The sequence below is a fragment of the Bombyx mandarina genome, chromosome 06 (assembly GCF_030267445.1).
Source record: "Bombyx mandarina strain Sakado chromosome 06, ASM3026744v2".
Taxonomy (NCBI): domain Eukaryota; kingdom Metazoa; phylum Arthropoda; class Insecta; order Lepidoptera; family Bombycidae; genus Bombyx; species Bombyx mandarina.
Window position 1 is genome coordinate 1,286,883 of NC_143213.1, and position 21,538 is coordinate 1,308,420.

Genomic DNA, 21,538 nt, shown 5'->3' on the forward strand with positions numbered 1-21,538 from the left:
TTGAATGAGCACGTGCCGGTTTCTTGCCATTAAATAAATCTAGATTTTTCTACAGGAAAACCTTAAAACTGCCACAGTTACTGTAGCTTAACTCGTTTCTAAATGTCGATGCCCTAGAATTATTGCGGTAGATCTAACCGTTCATTCACCATCGTCGTATCGCCTAGCAGTTACCGTCCGGTAGCTGATGGCGAACCATGCGGAAATAGATTACGTATACCGAGAGAGAGACACGAGCGGTAAACTTTTTAGTGTCAGAACTTTCATATCCTCTGGCCTTCTATCGACCGGTAGCTTTTTTCATTTCCGATCTATGCCTTAATAGCTAACATGCTGATTGTAGTCCTAGTCTTGTACACGATCCTGGGCTTCTGATTTTTTTTTAAGCGATTACTTATAAGTCATATTTACTTGTTGAATAATATATTTTTTATTGCCTTTGTAGGCAGTCGAGCATACGGCCCACCTATTGGTGTGTGGTTACCGTCGCCCATTGACGTCAGTAATGCCAGGGGAAGAGCTTTAGCGTTAAGTATTCTTCACAAGCTTCATTTCAATATTCATAGCGCTCGGGAAACACCGTAGAGGGGAACTCATGCCAAAGCCGGATGGTACGTGGCAGAAAAGATCTCTGGAAACGCACTGTGGATGAACGCAGTGGCTCCAGGTAGTATACATGAACTCTACTCCTGTGGCGAGCGGTGCTATGGTAAAAACGAGATGATGGAATCATCTCAAACAGTTCCTCAGACCACTCCCCGTGGAACATAGGATACCAAATACACAGGGAACCGATATCCCTCCGGAGGGAGACCCAGAGGTTCCGAATTACTTGTAATCCAAAATGTATGCTACTGTCAGAAAACTTGAACCATACGGCTTGTTTTTGTGCGACAATCAAAGGCACAACCAAGACTAAAGTGAGTCCAGACTAAAGTGAAAGTTGTCCTTGGACTACAGGGTCCGCTTAATAATATACCGGTAGCTTTTCTATTAAGCTGTGGAGGGTGATGTTGCTCGGTAGACTGACGGTCCGAATTTTTTTTCTTCCTACCTTTTCTGATAGTCTTGAGAGGCTATTTCAGCTTCACCCTAACGTGTAGACTCAGGCATCTGTCAAACATCTTGCGTTCTATGATGACTACCCGCCACAAAACAAAAGATAAGTAAGTATTCGGTTTTAGAAGATCAGATTGAGATATCAGGGTGGTCTGCGCAACAACGAATGTAGAGTAATGTTACGTAAAGCTATGCTCACTTCGTAAAAGATTTGAACGCCACCCATTCGAAAACGTCACGTAAGAACGTTGTTGCCGCGTGCACAATAGGTGCAGGGCTGGCGACTCGCAAAGTAATTGTCGCCTAATCTCTTGGTGATTAGTTAGGAGTCAATAAATGGAAATATCTATCATTGTACTCTGTTTAATATAAGACGCTGTCTCGTGATGGTTGGTTTTCGTAATGACTTTTGCGTCAATTCACCTAAAGACGATTTTAAATATAAAAGGCTGTGAGGTAAAGTTGAAATTCGGTGTTAAATGGTTACTGGTACACTTTTGAGATATGAGTTATAAGGTCTCAGTATAGTTACAACGGCTGCCCCACCCCTCAAACCGAAACGCATTACTGTTTCACGGCAGAAATAGGCAGGGTGGTGATGCCTACCCGTGCGGACAAGAGGTCCTACCACCAGTAACTACGCAAATTATAATTTTCCGGGTTTGAGTCCAAGCTAAACTGCCAAAACGAGGGAGTCATTAAGCGATTTTCCACAGGCCGTTAACCAAGTGTGCCGTGAGATCAGATTTGTTTCATAATCGATTCACTTTTTTATTAGTTCGCTTTAGTGCTAGTTATTGGCCTTGCTTCATTTACGTTTTATTTCAATATACAGCACAGTATTATGATGAAAATTTTGATTTCACCTTGACTTTATATATTTTAGAATTTTGTCTAATAACGAATGAAAATAATTGTTGCGTGTTCGACAAATTAATATACGTATTTTCGTAACTATCTATTATTGATTGTCCTCGATAAATCCTACGGCTTAATTCATGCTGAGTCACTATATTAATATCGGAGACAGAGGAAGTCATTGTTTAAAAAAAACACAGTGAACATTGTCTATGGAAAGTCACTCCGAATGTTTCGATAAGCTTTTAGACGAAGGGATCATTTGGAATAGCCAATGAGTCTTAATGCGATATAAAGCCAAAAAATACCACTTTTGGGCAGAACCAGAGGCTCCAATATGTCACGATATTCTTCTTCTTTTTTATTTTTTGTCTACGGCACGGTTTGTGCATTAGCCAGCGTCAAGTAATAAGATTTTTATAATTCGCCGTTTTAATTATTTACAGTTTATGATTAATAAAAAACGAAGGAAAGTAATTGCGACACAACAAATGATTAAAAATGAATTAAATTTACAAATGAGATGATTTCATGAGTTTTGATTAAGCTTATATTAAGTCGTCGTGGCCTAACGGATAAGACGTCCGATGTATTCGTGTTGAGCGATGCACCGGTGTTCGAATCTCAGGCGGGTAACAATTTTTCTAATGAAATACGTACTCAGCACAATACGATTGACTTCCACGGTGTATCCAAAATTATAATTTGCGTAATTACTTAGAACTTATATCTCAAGGTGGGTGGCGCATTTATGTTGTGGATGTCTATGGGCTCCAGTAACCACTTAACACCAGGTGGGCTGTGAGCTCGTCCACCCATCTAAGCAATAAAAAATATAAAAAAGTTCCGTTGAATATTATCTAAAATAACTTCTACTTGTAGTTTGCAACTGATTTTCTTCTATACGTATGAGTGACTGCTGTTTCCTGGCGACCTCCAGGGTTATGACCTTTGACCGCGCAATTAACCACCGCTGCCCGGCTACCTGCTCAATTACATTAATATTTGTTTTTGTTATTCTAGTTCACTGGTTCATGGCTAATTTGGTGTTGTATAATTAACAGTCGTTACGCTAATTTTGCGGGTTTGTTTTTAGTGCGCGATTGCATTTATTCGCTGCAGAAGACGTTCTTAAACACGTTTCAATTGTGTGTCTCTAAAGAAAAACTGTTTACGGATTTCCATCAAGGCCTTTTGGAAGGCTTAATGACGGAGGGAAGAGCTTACACTGAGCGGGTGATATTGCTCGGTAGACCGACGGTCCAAATGTTGTTGTTCGGAACTTGTATTTATGCAGGCTTATCTTGATAATGTCGCAAGTGAGATTCAGGCGTCTGTCAAATATCTTGCGTTGTATGATGGCTACCCGCCACAGCCTAATCGCATTGCTCATTTACTAGTAGTATGTATTAGTTCAAAATTTCCAACAGAAAAGCCGAAGGTATTATACCATACAGCCATATTCTGTTATATTAAAAATAATTTTAACCAAAATGAATAGAATGATGTCAAAAATAATTTATTTAAGGCTGTAATCAATTGGGATACAATTGAAGGTATTATAATAAGATGAGATGGTTATATTCTGAGATTTTATCAGAATTATTAGAGGTATACGATAACTTTTTTTTTATTTTTCTTTATTGCCTTTGTAGGCAGACGAGCATACGGCCCACCTGATGGTGAGTGGTTACCGTCGCCCATGGACTTCAGCAATGCCAAGGGCAGAGCCAAGCCGCTGCCTACCGCAATAAGCCACGTCGAACGATGCTACTTTATTTGCTCACACATTTGCACTTTAACAGCTGCTAAATAATTAATAAACCACTGTTAATTGTCGTTTAAATATGAAGAAACACGAAATTAATATGATAAAACAAATTCAGTCGACTTTGCTAGTCGCATCCCCGCCAAAAAGTCGCTCATTTACTACTGCTGCAAAATCAATTAACATATCAATAAATGTTTGCTGTTTATTTAAAGTCCCGCAGTCCTTACGGCTGTATCTTATGTGTTTTTCGAACGGAGATCTCTGCTTTTAGTTCTATTTAGGAAAGATATGTTCACGAAAACACTGACTAATTTAAATATTATAGTAATAAAATTTATTATTATACGTAGTTAAATTATAAATGATAAAGTGAACTGATACAAAAGCAAGTCGAACTACAAAAAAAATATATACCACATTCATTTTTGTTACCTTAGTGATCTTCCGGATTGTGTTTTTACCGGTGGTAGGACTTGTTGTGAATCCGCACGGGTAGTTACCACCACCCCGCTTATTTTTGCCGTGAAGCATAATGCGTTTCGGTTTGAAGGATGGCGCAGTCGTTGTACTGTAAAAATTGAGACCTTAGAACTTATATCTCAAGGTGGATGACCCATTTACATTATAGATGTTTATGGGCTCCAGTAATCACTTAACACCAGGTGGGCTGTGAGCTCGACTACCCATCTAAGCAATAAAAAAATAAAAATGTTATCATCGGTAACTAATTGTCTTGTGGTCAGTGAAAATTACGTTGCTAGAATTTCGTTATTATATGGATAGACAGAAACACGTCAAGTCAATGAAAGCGTATCAAAAAATGAAGTTACACACACGACCTTAATCTTATGTCATTGTTACAGAATTAAAAAAAAGATGGAAACAAGATGGAGAACGTTCGTGATATTATCGTTCTGCTTGGGTTCAGGTTAGTACTGTTTATCTTAAAATTGCACTGAATAAGGTCGTAAACCCCCCCAGGTCACACATCTCTGCGATAATTATGTTCCGAAAGGAACTATAATAAAATTTAGAATTGTTAGTTCCAGCTTATGTATCATGTAGCGTTATGATATAATTAAAAAGATAATTGAAAGTCATTATGTGGTCTTTCGTGACCATGAAAACTGTATTATTATTCGGAATGTCGAAAATAAAATAATAACAATTAAAAAAAACGATAGATTAAATCGTAAAAGTACTTTTAAATCGTAAATTATATCTGCGACTTGTCAGAAACTAAGAAAATACTATTATGCATTATGACTGAATATCCAAATTAAACTCTAAAATCTGCTACAGAAAGAGATACAGTCATGAGAGGATCCGGCGAAGCAACCCCAACGAAATGGCTTAGTCCACTGAGTTTCTCGCCGGATCTTCTCAGTGGGTCGCGTTTCCGATCCGGTGGTAGATTCTGCGAAGCCCCCAGGTTAAAGGCCCGCGAGCTCACCTACTTACGCGGGCATAGCCTCCCAAGTTCTACCAGCTTAGGTAGTAAAAAAAAGAGATGGTTATTTTGTAAGCTATTAAATATCTACATTTTAACAATAATAAAATCAACCCCCGCGTGATTCATATAACGCCCTAACTCCTGCATTTTATTCTTGTATATATTGCTCTTTTTTTCCTACCTAAGCCGATAGCCATGAGAGGCTATTTCAGCGTAACTTTAACTAACTAGTAGGTGAGCTCACGGGGCTCAAACCGAAGTGATGCTAACACTGGCCCTAGCAAGAGCCGTGCTTCGCAGAATCTACCACCGGATCGGAAACGCGACCCACTGAGAAGATCCGGCGAGAAACTCAGTGGGCTGACTACGGGTTAATTTCTCGTCGAGCCTTTCGTCGCAAGCGGTGGGTTCGACGAGGACGGTGACCGGTGTTTGTGGTACCTAAAAGCACCATTAATGGATCGGGAGGATCCGTAATGACGTGTTTTGGGCAAAGACATAACAAATGAATGGAAAAGTCGATATCGCGGAGATCCGACATGTTATCTTCTCTATAATCCTGTAAACTTCTAAACCAATTAACAGGCTTAGCAAACATGTTACCGGTGTTCACGCAAGACATGAACAACTTACCACTATCGGAGAGTACTCCGGTTGGCACAGTGGTCTACACACTGCAGGGAGTTCACCCTCAGGGGTTACCGGTAAGTTTCAAGCTCCTCTTTAAACTATTAAGTGGTTTTGTTTGACTTTTTATTTTTATTGCCTGTAGGCAGGAGGCAGACGAGCATACGCCTGATGGTGAGTGGTTACCGTCGCCCATGGACTTCAGCAATGGCAATGGCAGAGCCAAGCCGTTTCCTACCATTAATTACTCTCCACAAGCCTCGTTTGAGGAAGGATATGTCATATCGTTCGGAAAACACTGTGGAGGGGAGCTCATTCCAAAGCCGGATGGTACGTGGCAAAAAAGATCTCTGGAAGCGCACTGTGGATGAACGCAGTGGCTCCAGGGAGTATGGATGAACTCTACTCCGGTGGCGGGCGGTGCGAAGGTAAAAACGAGATGGTGGTATCGTCTCGAATAATTCCTCAGAGCACTAAGTACTAAATAAGTAAATATGCATCGGGAAAGATTTCTGTCATCTGTGCGTCACGCGTACCGCATTTACCGAGAATAAGTACGATTTCCGCATTCAAAACGATTTTTGTGCTACGAAAACCGATGCTTAAGAACGTAACATGTTCTATAGAACGTATTTTACGTTGTTTATGTATATGGGCTCCGGTAACCACTTAACATCAGATGGGCTGTGAGCTCGTCCACCCATCTACGCTATAAAAAAAAAATAAAAAAAATGGTTACATTTCAGATCAAATACAGCATGGTCGGCTCTGATCATTTCGTTGTAGATCCTGAGTCCGGCGATGTCACGCTGGACAAACCTTTGGACAGGGAGGTAAGAAATATAACTACTGACATAACACGCCCACCCTAATTCGCCCAAAAATTGCATTGTACACACATACATATATTGGACCTTTGGATTATTTAATATCTCAAAAATAAAAACAATTATAATTAACCTATTTGAACAAATAAATAAATTATTTGGAATAAATCGTGCAGCATCATCCGTGCTATGGGCAGCCTGTATTGCAGCAGAGACTGACAAAAATATGTATATACGATTTTATATATACAAACCTATTCATAACACGGATATTAGCACGATGTGGGAATCAAACCCACGATCTTTGGCGCGTCCCTAGCTAAAGTTACTGCACCACCGTGCCAGTCAAATACTTTTAAAACTGATTTCGCTCTATAGAAACATATATTTTTTTTATATTCATTAATTTTAAGTAATCACCTTTATTTTGGGATGCCCATAAGTAAGTATGTACATATACACAAATCATCATAATAAAGATATGAAATATCCGAACCAAAATTATCTGATTCTGTTCCTCAGGTTGACGATACGCTGAAGTTCCTCGTTTCCATTGAAGCTGACGACCCTCAGAGTCAACAGAAGCTGATACAGAAACAACCCGTCACAGTCATAGTGCTAGATGAAAATGATAATCCGCCTACATTCAAAAACGTGAGTTGTGCTGTGGCTTACAAAGCGTAAATTGCATGTTGCATACAGGGTGTAGTTTAATTAAAATTATTTATTTTTTACACTTCATGTAAAATTTACATTGGCGGACTTAATGCCTAAGGCATTCTCTACCAGTCAACCAAAGGTAGTGCTGAGTGGATAGTGGTAGGTGTAATGAAATTTATATTAAGTTACAAAAAAATATACATACATATATCCATACATACGTATAATAGTTTATACAGTATTGAAAGGAATATATTAATAAATTTCCTTAACAAATAACTTCATCTTAATAAGTTCATGACGATTCCGCTAACTTTTCCAACAACATACGCCGAACCTTTAACTTGGACGCGCAACGTTTAGTAATAGTCCGGAATCCGGATCTATAACGCGCACATCAATATTTGTTCTACTCGTGGGTCTTGGAGAGGCATGCATGGGGTCGATCACGATGCTTCGAGAAAGGGGCAGTCCTTCAGTCGATATAGCACCATCGAATTATACCTCACATCGACATCATTAAAAACTACACACCTTAAACTGGGATAGTTTGAATTTAAATTTCTACTAGAAAAAAGGTTCAATTCAGGTAGGTATATAATGTAGTTAGAGTCTGACAAATGAAAGTAGAGACTGAAAAAGCGCGGCAAATTAAAAAAATATCAGTATAAGCAACCCTAAAATTAGTTTGACAAATCTTTTTTTTTTTTTTTTTTTTCTCGGGCCGGGGGCCGAACTTCCTACGAGGTCCCCGCACCTAGGGGGCGCGCGGGTATGTGAGACTCAGCGATCTGCAGGTGTTGAGAGCAGATCGCGGGCCCAAGGATTTTAGGGCCCACCCACTAAACGTATGACATACCTGGAGTAACCTAATTTGATACTTTATCATATAAAATAATTTGTTTTTGTATACCTAGAACCCTTACGAAGTAGACGTGCCAGAAGACGAAGCAATAGGAACGACCATCCTCAACAACATACTGGTGGAAGATAAAGATTTTGTCGGCGATAATCTTGAAGTTGGATGTTCGGCCAATGACCAGGTATGTTCACGCACTCACAAAAATCTATCAGTGCATTTTATTCATCGGTTGACATCTTCGATAATACCAAGCCAGCAGAGTTAGTGGGTTTTTATTGTGGCGAATTAATTCTTGATATGGAATATACACTCGTAAGTATGTTCTTGCGAGGAAATATATGAGATGTGCGTTGCATTTTGGGATACAACATTCAAGTCATATAATATTTATTATATGGTTTACATGGTATTTTATTATTAACAAAAAGTCAAATCAAAATAATTTAACATAACTCAACCCACACAGTAGAACAGATCTTCCAATGCGCTTGAAGGAGGCACAGTTCCCAAGATACTGGCTACGTTGCCTCGTTGGACAGCCAGATTCACTCTCTGTGCAAAGTACAGTTTATTATATGTATATTTTTAATCTTTACGTGTTCTTAAATTTCATCATTTTTTAATGCTATGTTTGGGTTTGATTTAATGGGTTTGGTCTATTTTGATAGAGCTCTCTAAATATTGTTACTAATAATAGACCGCAACATACCGGCCGTATCTTTATAGAATTTTCCTAGATGACTACGTTTGTCTAGAAGAGATCACTTTTAGCTATAGACCTCCTATTGAATAAGTGTTGACAGTAGACTTGTCCTCCTTGCATCTTGCTAGTTAGTGCTGAGGGTCATGACCTTTACGGAACATTTTGGTGCGAACTATGTTCCTCCATTCTGTTGTCTTATATCCATTGACGAATGCTAGTTTCATGTGCAAATATTTGAAGTATTCTCTCTCTCTAAAACACTGAAATTTTATTATCTTATTGCAGTGGCCTGAAGCTTGCGACATCTTTGACGTAGTGGCTTTAAACTCGACTTCGCACCACTACCATGGAGCTCTGGTCCTTAAGAGACCGCTGAATTACAACGAACGGCAGTTCTATCAATTTCAATTGTCTGCTACAGTGAGTAATTAAACCATATATAGTTGGACCGCCTTGTAGAACTGGACGGAGGGCAAGGCAGACCGAGGTTGGTGGTAGGACGTGCTTTTAGTGCCATCGTCTTGTCATGAAGCAATTACAGCCTCGAAGGACATTCCGTATGGTAGAGTGGGATTTGAACCCTAGATCTCAACGAGAGCAATAGTACTGCCCTCGATTCAGTCAGACAAAGGTTTGATTGTTTTCAAAAAGAAATGGCTTCATAAACATAAAAAGTTTTGCGAATCATTTTCTTATACAGTCAAAACTATATTTACGGCTTAATCTTTTGTTCGATATTTTGTGTTTTTATTAAAAACTAGCTTTGCCCACGACTTCGTCCGCGTGGAATAGTTCACAAATAAATATGCAAAATTAAATGTATATTTTTCAATATTACTGAGAGATTTTCTTAATATTTGTTTCCGTAAGAACCTTGTACAATAGCCGACTTAACCTAATAGGTGTATGGCTCTAATAAAGAATAAAAAAAAAAAAAAAACCTTGTACAGAGTATTAGAAAATTACAAAAAAAAAATAAGCCAAATCGGTCAAGCCGTTTTCATGTTATGTCGTGACAACGGAAAACGGGTTTCATTTTTATATATATAGATAGTAAATATAGTTTTAATTATGTGTATGATTCGTGGAAACCGAAAAAAGTTCTATGTTTTCGTACATCAGTGGTTTTACAGTTTGATATCAACTGTCGATAATATTCTACTCATACAGTAATTAAAAGAGAAGTACGCATCAAAGGGAATGTGTGGCGATTTTGCCCGTAAAAACTTACAAAGTGTTGCCACTTGAAAGAGTGGTAAAGTTGACGACAAATCTATCAATGTGTCCAGCGGTAGACAGCGGCTTGCCCCTGGCGTTGCTAAAGACCATGGGCGACGGTCATTCACCATCAGGTGCTCGTCTGCCTACAGGGGCAATAAAAAACAAGTCCCAATGGTTTCGTAAAATTAACTTGTCTTCCCCAATAGGACGGCATTCAGAACTCCTCCGGACAAGTAGAAGTGAAGGTGATAGACGTCCAGAATTCGAGTCCCATGTTCTACGGAGCGCTCAGCGGAGCGCTGTCAGAGGACGCGCCGGTCGGCACCCTGGTGCTGACGGTGCAGGCCAGGGACGCTGACAAGGCTCAACCCAGGCCTGTCGTCTTGGAGCTGCTCACTAGTAAGGATGTCTAAAAATCGAATCTTTTTTTTTATTGCTTAGATGGGTGGACGAGCTCACAGCCCACCTAGTGTTAAGTGGTTACTGGAGTCCATAGACATCTAGAACGTAAACGCACCACCTACTTTGAGATATAAGTTCTAAGGTCTCAAGTATAGTTACAACGGCTGACCCACACTTCAAGCCGAAACGCATTAATGTTTCACGGCAGAAATAGGCGGGGTCTTGGTACCTACCCGTGCGGACTCACAAGAGGTCCTACCACCAGTAAAAAAATCTTAGGATCTTATCTTAGGATTTTGATTAACATCTCTCTTGGTTTTTAATACGCTTTATTAGCTTGGTATGTGGTAGTGTAGGTATATACTCCTCTGTTAAGGCTATCTCTCAAACTTGAGTGAGGGTTTTCATTTACATTTGTATGTATAAGATCTGTTTCCATAAACTTGAGATAGACTACTATTTCTGACACAAATTATCCATAGAGAATCCATATATTAAACATTAAAAAAAATATTTGAAATATAGTCTAGTCACACCTAAGTTTTATTCGACTCTACCCTCTTACTTACTTTCGGCTACCATTCGACGATTTGAATAAGCATCAGCGGCTGTATCAGGAACATGTTAATCGTTTGCAGATCCTCTGGATTTCTTTCTGTTGGACAAAAACACTGGAGAACTACGGACAGCCAAGCCGCTAGATAGAGAAGCCCTGGACGATCCGTCCTCACCACTAAATTTAACCGTCAGGGTAAGAGAACTCATGTAAACTGACCTTTTGAATTCTATTTGTAAAATGGACCTTATAGCCCAGTCGAGTGTGGCATATCCCCTCCAGCTTTACTAGAAGTGACGTCATACACTTTTAGTTTCCCTATTAATAAACGTTAGACCAATATACATGCAAATGCTCTTTGCTAACTCAGAGCTGCCAAAGTTTTGTGGCCTTGTCGTATCACTCTTGTCAGAGCTGTCGTGGTCATCACTCAGTAATAGTACTTAATTAATAATTAATTATTAATGGTACTTGAACCATTGTACCATGGTTCACTTGCGGACTAAATAATAATAATAATGATGGTTGGTTCGAAGTAAGTATCAGTTGAATGGAATATTTTAAATGTATTCAACTGATAATTATTTTTAATAGGTAAATGTATCTTTTTTATTTGATTGGCTTTGTCAATTTTAGGTATGTTTCAATGATAACATGTACACACACAAATGGACTTGTTGTTGTTGTATGAAATAAAATAAATCATCTTTTTTCCATTCATTCATTCATTCTTTCACTCATTCATTCATTCATTCATTCATTCGGTTGTGGTGAGCCTGATGTCATGCAAACAACCTTCAATAGCCGACTTGACTTAGTCAGTCCGTAGTATGGGCAACCTTCCACGCAGTCTGGTGCTTTGCCGTGAACGACAAGGCACTCTATGGAGTCATTTGACGCGGTTTCAGGCAACCGAAATAGTGAACGGCTCACCGCTGATATCGGATTTGACGTCGACCGTCGCGACGGTGACCATCACCATTAAGGACGTGAACGACGAACCGCCCCGCTTCAACCGAAGGGAGTACGGCGTTCAGATACCGGAGAGTCTACCGGTCGGGACGCCGCTGCCCAACTTAGAGATGGTCGTCACCGACACTGACTTGGTAAGTGCCAGGCTCTCATCTCAACCTATGTCACTTATCAATATCAATTTAATGTATTTGGACTGTTTGTATAGTTCTTTTGAATGTGGTTCTTTTTTACTGGTGGTAGGACGTCTTGTGGGTCCGCGCGGGTAGGCACCACCACTCTGCCCATTTCTGCCGTGAAGCAGTAATGCGTTTCGGTTTGAAAGGTGGGGCAGCCGTTGTAACTCTACTGAGACCTTAGACCTTATATCTCAAGGTGCGTGGCGCATTTACGTTGTAGATGTCTATGAGCTCCAGTAACCATTTAATAGCCCACTGAGTTTCTCGCCGAATCTTCTCAGTGGGTCGCGTTTCCGATCCGGTGGTAAATTCTGCGAAGCACTGCTCTTGCTAGGGTCAGCGTAAGCATCACTTCGGTTTGAGCTCCGTGAGCTCACCTACTAGTTAAGGTTACGCTGAAATAGCCTCTCAAGGCTATCAGCTTAGGTAGGGAAAAAAAACGATTGAACATCAGGTGGGCTGTGAGCTCGTCCATCCATCTAAGCAATAAATCCTTTAAACACCAGGGTCTCAATTCGGTGTTCGGTTTGCGTTTACTGAATGAGTTCGAAGCGTTCGTCGTGGAGCCCCCGTCGGCAACCGGCAGCGCCTCCGTCACCATACGACTCAACTCCAGCTTGGACTACGAGGACCCGAACCAGAGGAAGTTCATTTTGGAGGTAACTATTTATAATTAAATAGTGAGGGGGCATAATCACACCCACCAAAATAGGGGCGTCACTATTTTTAGGTAATTTCTATTGAGTTTACCGTGATTGTGACATCAATAATTCAAGTTAGTTAATACATATATTTAGGGGTTGGTGCTTCCCGCTTCCGTAGGTTTAACCCGCGATTCCCTACAAGTGACCCCTGGGTGGTGCTAAACGGGAGCCGAAAACATAACCGGTGGTAGGACCTAGTCCGACTGGCTGGCGACCACCCTCCAACTAGAGTCCGCCGCCAAATAGCCTAGCTGTGTTCCGGCGTGTGGGTTGGAGAGCCAGTTCTATCCCTTTCCTTTCCCCTTCCTTGTTGGGGGTGAGTCTTGGTGACGCCTGGAACTTGCGGAGCAGACGTGCGTGCGAACTCGCGGGGCGTGATTGTTTGACGGGGGTATAGGGAGACCCAGTGAAACGGTACCCGCTGCCGCCCGCCGGTCAGTAGGGGACCTGAACCCGGGTGTCTCTACTAAACTCCGCCCCGGGAAGCTGTCCCGCCAACCGGTGTAAAATCCTGTCGTGCGGTCGTCGTGCCGGAGTCGGAGACCGGAGTGGATCCCGGCGATCGCACGCAGAGTGGACTGGGGGCCCTTCCATGCCCTGCGTCGGTCTCTCACGCAACCCGTGGTTGAGCGCGTACTATGTTCCGCGCTTCATTCAGGTGTTACCTCGATCTCACCTCCAACATCCTACCTCTCCTAATCCTACTCTCCGAAAATTTAAAATCATGAAGTCGACAAAGAAAAAGAAAAGGGTTTCACAGGCGGTTCCCCATTCCACATTTAATGTGGATTTCAGCAATGTCAGGGGCCTACATAGCAACCTTGACGCCGTACACCACCACCTTGAGACGGCGCAGCCTGCCCTGCTTTTTTTAACGGAGACGCAGATATCTGCTCCGGATGATACCTCATACCTTGAATACCCCGGCTACGTATTGGAGCACAACTTCCTGCGTAAAGCCGGGGTGTGCGTATTCGTCCGGGCTGATGTCTGTTGTCGCCGTCTTCGGGGCCTCGAACAACGGGACCTGTCCCTCTTGTGGCTGCGCGTAGATCACGGGGGCCGTAGCCGAATCTACGCGTGCCTGTACAGGTCCCACAGCAGTGATGCAGGTTCAGCTCTGTTTGAGCATGTGCAAGAGGGGACTAACCGCGTGCTTGAGCAGTACCCATCTGCGGAGGTGGTGGTTCTTGGAGACTTTAACGCTCATCACCAAGAGTGGTTGGGGTCCAGAACCACTGACCTCCCGGGTCGGACTGCCTACGATTTCGCCTTGGCCTACGGCTTCTCCCAGCTGGTGACACAGCCCACCCGTGTCCCAGATATCGAGGGGCACGAGCCTTCTTTGTTGGACCTTCTGCTGACCACAGATCCGGCCGGATACAGTGTGGTGGTCGACGCTCCGCTTGGATCGTCTGATCACTGCCTTATTCGTGCTGCCGTACCACTCTCTCGTCCTGATCGTCGAACGACGACCGGGTATCGAAGAGTTTGGCGGTATATGTCAGCAGATTGGGATGGATTGCGTGAATTTTACGCATCCTACCCATGGGGGCGGTTCTGCTTTTCCTCTGCTGATCCTGACGTCTGTGCGGACCGTCTTAAAGACGTGGTGCTCCAGGGGATGGAATTGTTTATTCCCTCCTCTAAAGTGCCCGTTGGGGGTCGCAGCAGACCCTGGTATAACAATGCCAGCAGGGATGCTGCACACCTCAAGCGGTCCGCATACGTGGCATGGGATAATGCCAGGAGACGTCGGGATCCTAACATCTCAGGGGAAAGGCGGAAATATAACGCCGCTTCCAGGTCCTACAAGAAGGTGATTGCCAAGGCAAAGTCGGAGCACGTCGCTAGAGTTGGCGAGCGATTGAAGAGCTATCCCTCCGGGAGCCGTGCTTTTTGGTCGCTCGCCAAAGCTGCAGAAGGAAACTTTTGCAGGTCAAGTCTCCCACCACTGCGCAAGTCCGATGACAATCTGGCCCACAGCGCGAAAGAGAAGGCTGACCTTCTGGTCAAACTCTTCGCCTCGAACTCGACTGTGGACGACGGGGGTGCCACACCACCGAACATCCCCCGGTGTGATAGCTCCCTGCCGGATATCTGCTTCACACAGTGTGCAGTCAGGCGGGAGCTCCGACTCCTGGACGTCCATAAGTCGAGTGGGCCAGACGGCATCCCCGCAGTGGTTTTGAAAACGTGCGCCCCTGAGCTGACACCTGCGCTAACGCGTTTGTATCGCCTCTCTTATTGCACTAACAGGGTTCCGTCTTCATGGAAGACCGCCCACGTCCACCCTATCCCCAAGAAGGGTGACCGGTCGGACCCATCGAGCTACAGGCCTATCGCGATAACTTCCTTGCTTTCCAAGGTGATGGAGCGAATAATAAATACACAACTCCTGAAGTATCTTGAGGATCGCCAGCTGATCAGTGACCGACAGTACGGTTTCCGTCACGGTCGCTCAGCTGGTGATCTTCTTGTATACCTTACTCACAGGTGGGCTGAAGCCTTGGAGAGCAAGGGCGAGGCTCTTGCTGTGAGCCTTGATATCGCGAAGGCCTTCGACAGGGTCTGGCATAGGGCACTTCTATCGAAGCTACCATCTTACGGAATCCCAGAGGGTCTCTGCAAGTGGATCGCTAGCTTTTTGGATGGGCGGAGCATCACGGTCGTTGTAGACGGTGACTGTTCTGATACCATGACCATTAACGCTGGCGTTCCACAGGGTTCGGTGCTCTCCCCCACGCTTTTCATCCTGTATATCAATGACATGCTGTCTATTGATGGCATGCATTGCTATGCGGATGACAGCACGGGGGATGCGCGATATATCGGCCATCAGAGTCTTTCTCGGAGCGCGGTGCAAGAGAGACGATCAAAACTTGTGTCTGAAGTGGAGAACTCTCTGGGGCGAGTCTCCGAATGGGGTGAATTGAACTTGGTTCAATTCAACCCGATAAAGACACAAGTTTGCGCGTTCACTGCGAAGAAGGACCCCTTTGTCATGGCGCCGCAATTCCAAGGAGTATCCCTGCAACCTTCCGAGAGTATCGGGATACTTGGGGTCGACATTTCGAGCGATGTCCAGTTTCGGAGTCATTTGGAAGGCAAAGCCAAGTTGGCGTCCAAAATGCTGGGAGTCCTCAACAGAGCGAAGCGGTGCTTCACGCCTGGACAAAGACTTTTGCTTTATAAAGCACAAGTCCGGCCTCGCATGGAGTACTGCTCCCATCTCTGGGCCGGGGCTCCCAAATACCAGCTTCTTCCATTTGACTCCATACAGAGGAGGGCCGTTCGGATTGTCGATAATCCCATTCTCTCGGATCGTTTGGAGCCTCTGGGTCTGCGGAGGGACTTCGGTTCCCTTTGTATTTTATACCGTATGTTCCATGGGGAGTGCTCTGAGGAATTGTTCGAGATGATACCAGCATCTCGTTTTTACCATCGCACCGCCCGCCACCGGAGTAGAGTTCATCCATACTACCTGGAGCCGCTGCGGTCATCCACAGTGCGTTTCCAGAGATCTTTTTTGCCACGTACCATCCGGCTATGGAATGAGCTCCCCTCCACGGTGTTTCCCGAGCGCTATGACATGTCCTTCTTCAAACGAGGCTTGTGGAGAGTATTAAGCGGTAGGCAGCGGCTTGGCTCTGCCCCTTGCATTGCTGAAGTCCATGGGCGACGGTAACCACTCACCATCAGGTGGGCCGTATGCCCGTCTGCCTACAAAGGCAATAAAAAAAAAAAAAAAAAATAAAAAAAAAAAAATATATAATGAAAACACCGTTTATGGTCTGGTAAGTCGTAAATCCACAATGAACATTTGTCAATAAACTAACACTCTACGAAAATTATTTAATGGTTTTATAATAATATACATTCATTTCTAGACAGTTTCATTACATCTTGCACATTTTTGACAATAACGTTAAATTTTATACGAAAAATAGTTTTGTTAATCTTCAAGTCCTTTTGTGGCGTTGAAGGTCAATTCGGTCTCTCATTCTCGTAGCTCATTCTCGAACCTTCTATTCGAACACTGTTCTCATGCTAGGTGATAGCAGAAGAGCTGCACACGACCCCGAAGCTGTCATCACGGGCAAGCGTGACGGTGACAGTGACAGACGTCAATGACAATGCGCCGCAATTCGCGGAGGAGCCCGTGGTGCGGTCCTTATCGGAGACTTCGCCCCCCCGGCACCCGCCTCATTGCCTCGCGTGCCACCGACCGGGATACGGGAAGGTAAGACTGCTCTTAAAATAACACAATATACTCTTTTGGACATCAAGAATTTTAGGTCTATCGTGACATTGCGTTGCAAAGATATTGTAGTGAGTTTTCAGCGCGAAGGAAATGATTTATATACCGAATTTCCTCAATTTCTTGGTTTGGACGTGACAATGACAACAGAAATTTTTTCTTGTGTATTCATAATGTTACTAAGTATATTCGCAATAGTGTTTTTAAGAGAAATACATATTTGTGATTGAAATAAATAATTGCCCCTAAAGATTTGAAAGGTGCACAATATCATGCTCTGTGTGCTTAGTGCGTATTTTTGAACGTTGTCGATACCGTAAAAGTTAAGTCAAATTTGTATGCAGTTAGAACAGCGCACGTAGCGGCAAACGTAGGCAAACGTAACTTCATACAAATTCGAGTTAACTTTTACGCTATCGAGAACGTTAAAAAACTTGCACTAATCACACTTAATTCACAGTTAATTCAACTTTTATATCTTAGGTTCGGTACGGAAGGTATTGTGTATGAGCTCTCCGGTAACGGGGCGGAGCTGTTTGACGTCGACAAGAGATCTGGTGTGATCAGCGTCGCGGCATGCGCTACTCCTGGACAACCGCCGTGCCTGGACTACGAGAGCAGAAAGGACTATTTCCTGCAATATAAGGTGAGGTTCTAGCATGCGAAACGGAATAGTTTTATAAACCGTGTGAACGGTCGGTTCGTTTTTAATACGCTTTTATTAGCTTCAGACGTATGTATGTTTGTAACGGAATCTTTGAACATGATTTTGACCCCCTTCAAAACGTCGGATTAACTCGAAATTTGGTATACTTATTAAGGAACAATGATAATTCAATACTAAAAAAAAAAAAAAAATTGAAAAAAAATAATGAAAAAATAGAGATTCAATTAAAAATAGAAAATAATTTAAAAAAAATTTAATTAAAAATAGTGTAAGAAAAAATGATTTTATTGTAAAAAAAAGCGTGAGGTGCATGGTATCAGTAGTTATAAATATTTTACGAACAGAAATGAGTAGAAGGATTATTCTGATAATATCCTGAAGAGCACCCCACGCTTTTTTACAATAAAATCATGTTTTCTTACACTATTTTTAATTAAAATTTATAAAAATTTATTTTCTATTTTTTAGTTGGATTTTCTATAAAAGCGTATTTTGTTAGTTTTTTTAAACTATTATTTATTGGTTGTCTAGTTTTTGTACGTCTTTTAGGAAGGCATCGAAGATATTGATTGCCTGACGCCAGCCACGTCCGCCCTCGTTCCATTTCTTTTCTTTTGTTTCTTTTCGAATCCCTGTCAAGTTTCTGTCTTAGTATATGTCTAGTCGTTGTAGGTCTTGTCCTGTCAAAGAGTTTGCACGCCCCGACACCGTAGACACATAGGGAAGATAGTCCACCAGGGGCATGGTTTTGTTTGGGAGTTCAATAGTCCCAATTTACATATTCATTTTAATTGCATTAGATGGAAAGAACAGTTCGCGATCTACCTGATGTGGGTCCATAGTCACTACAACGCGAATATGATAAAAACCAGAGAGGACGGTAGTATCCGGGTTTTATTCGGTTTGAGCCGGATACTTAATAATAAACAATTGGAAACAAATCACGCACGGTCACCCGGCCCTAATTTAGGAGTCCCTGTGCTATGCGTACCAAGGAATGATAAATATACTTAAAACGTTTAAATATATACATACATATATAGATAATAAACACCCAGACAAAGAGCAATCATCAAATCTGTTCATCACACAATGTTTGCCCGATGTGAGAATCGAACCCACGACCCTCGGCGCGACAGTCAGGGCGCTAACTACAGCACCACCGAGTCAGTCATAGACCTTCTAACATATTTCTTGCATTCCTCAGGCGACTGATGATTACGGCAACGGTCAAATGACAGTGGTCTCGCTTCAGATATCATTAATTGATGCGAACGACAATGCACCTGTATTTGTGACGCCGGTCTACAAGGCGTCCATTGATGAGGACGCTGTCAAATTCGAACCAGAACTACAGGTATGTGGCGGTAGCGAAAAATGCCCGTAATAGGGCTGCCAATTGGGACAGTACAGAAAAGGAGAGAGAAAGATAGAGAGAAAGAGAGAGAGATTCTTTATTATACACAAAATGAATTACAATGCGAAACATTAAATACAAAAAAGAGTAGAATTCGATCTTATCGTTAAAAGCAATCTCTTCCGGATAACCATCAGGTTAACAAAAATCATCTGGAAACGAATTTCATGCAGTGTACCTATCGATTGAAATCTATATAAACACACATTCATACATAAAAAATACATATATACACATACATACATAAACAACGTACATATGTTGTCCACTGCTAGAATTAGGTCTCTCCTAATGTATGCTACTCAGCTTTCTCACTTTTGGAAAAGCATCGCTCAAACTTTCGTTTTTTTTTTCACCTGGCCCAAAGTCGTCTTATTATATTTTTGGTTGTACTTATTAAAGAAATTAAAAAAATATACCGGAAAGTGCAGCGTGGATAAGTTGGACAGGTGACCTGCTAAAGGAATGAATCGGTTAAAGTAAGAACTGGTAATTAGCTTAGTATAATAATATTTACCTATTTATACACGTCATTTCAGATCCTCCCGATCCACTATCGGTGCTTTTAGGTACCCCAAGCACCGATCACCGTCGTCGCCGAACCCGTCGCTTGCGACGAAGGGCTCGTCGAGTGAATTAACCCATGTGAACCCCGAATTAACCCCAAGTGACACAGCCCACTGAGTTTCTCGCCAGATCTTCTCAGTGGGCCGCATTTCCGATCCGGTGGTAGATTCTGCGAAGCACTGGTCTTACTAGGGCTAGTGTTAGCAACCTCATCAGGTTTGAGCCCCGTGTGCTTACCTTTTCGCTCGGTTATGCTGGTATAGTCTCTCAAGGCTACCAGCTTAGGTAGGAAAGATATCTATTTATACCTGAGTCGTGTATATTCGACAGGTTCTAGCCCGCGATGTCGACGTGTCATCAGACATACGCTACTCTATCGTGGGTCCGACGACGCATCCGTTCTGGATCGATCCAGTCACCGGGAAGATCACAGTCAACCCAGAGTCCGGGAGAGTGGCAGCGGTGGATGACTCCAACAAGATAATACTCACTGTATTGGTCAGTATTGCTAGAATGTGTCTAGACTTTAAATTTATAATTAATTTAAAATATGATTGAAATTACTTGTCTATATATTAATACATGAAGTAAAAACTTTGCGCGGACTGAGGAGTATGAAAATTCCCACACATATAGATAATATAGTAGAGTGCAGAATGTTATTTTTTTTTAACTATGCATTAAAATACATTAAATCAATAATAAAACATTACTTAAACTACCATGTATTTGACACAACACATAATTATATATACTTATGTGTTTATTGCCAAACTTTTGTTATTGTTTAAAGTCTGTGGGCAAAATGAGAATAGGTTAATATTGTTTGTCTTAAAAAAAAATTTGTCAATCGTGTAGTCTTAGCGAAATCTATGATTAGAAGTGTAATAAATACTCGTAGTCTTTGACAACAGAACCATAATAATGTTCAAACTTATTTCTTCTTATTCTTATCAGCCCGCAGACGTCCGCTAGTGGACATAGGCCTCCCCAAGCCTAAAAAATTAAAAACTTATAATTTAAACTTCGACCACTGACGGACCACTACTATGTTATAATTACTGTTAAAATTACTGTACAGTTAAGTTTAGATTAAAAAGTATTTTTAGACTTTCATTTTAACACAGAACAAATTAATTATTAGTGCCTTTAGATTTTTTATTATATACAACTGATTTCTCCCTGATACTTTATTGGTGTCCTGAGATATCAATTGAAGATTTTTATAAAATTGACACTGGCACAATGGCGTCACAAGAAAACAATTGCCATACTAAAAAAAAAACGTTATTTTTTTTTTGTTTTCCAGGGCACAGATGGCGTTCACAATGCAACCTGTAAAGTGGAGATTTCTATTCGCGACGTGAACAACCACGCGCCTGAGTTCGACACCCACAAATATGACGCTAATATCTTCGAAGATGCACCTATAGGTTTGTGAGACCTGGTTTTTACTGTTGGTAGAACCTCTTGTGAATCCGCACGGGTAGGTACCACCACCCTGCCTATTTCTACCGTGAAGCAGTAATGCGGTTCGGTTTGAAGAACGGGGCAGCCGTTGTAACTATACTGAGACCTTAGAACTTACATCTTTTTTTATTTTTTTATTGCTTAGATAGGTGGACGAGCTCACAGCCCACCTGGTGTGTAGTGGTTACTGGAGCCTTTAGACATCTACAACGTAAATGCTGCCACCTACCTTAAGACATGAGTTGTAAGTTCTCAGTATATTTACAACGGTTGCCCCACCCTTCAAACCGAAACGCATTGCT

At 42.1% G+C, this 21,538-nt stretch overlaps 1 protein-coding gene across 1 annotated transcript in view; it reads left to right on the plus strand.

Annotated features, from left to right (window-relative positions):
• LOC114239895 (cadherin-87A) overlaps positions 1-21,538 on the plus strand; it is a 62,764-nt gene that overhangs the window by 12,679 nt on the left and 28,547 nt on the right. Inside the window, 16 exon segments of the mRNA XM_028170324.2 lie at positions 4,552-4,616; positions 5,727-5,845; positions 6,515-6,601; positions 7,118-7,249; positions 8,173-8,298; positions 9,106-9,240; positions 10,248-10,440; positions 11,082-11,194; positions 11,908-12,105; positions 12,657-12,809; positions 16,909-17,043; positions 17,045-17,097; positions 17,599-17,761; positions 18,990-19,139; positions 20,097-20,264; positions 21,076-21,199. Coding sequence (XP_028026125.2) covers positions 4,565-4,616; positions 5,727-5,845; positions 6,515-6,601; positions 7,118-7,249; positions 8,173-8,298; positions 9,106-9,240; positions 10,248-10,440; positions 11,082-11,194; positions 11,908-12,105; positions 12,657-12,809; positions 16,909-17,043; positions 17,045-17,097; positions 17,599-17,761; positions 18,990-19,139; positions 20,097-20,264; positions 21,076-21,199 — 2,101 coding nt within the window. The 5' untranslated portion in view covers positions 4,552-4,564.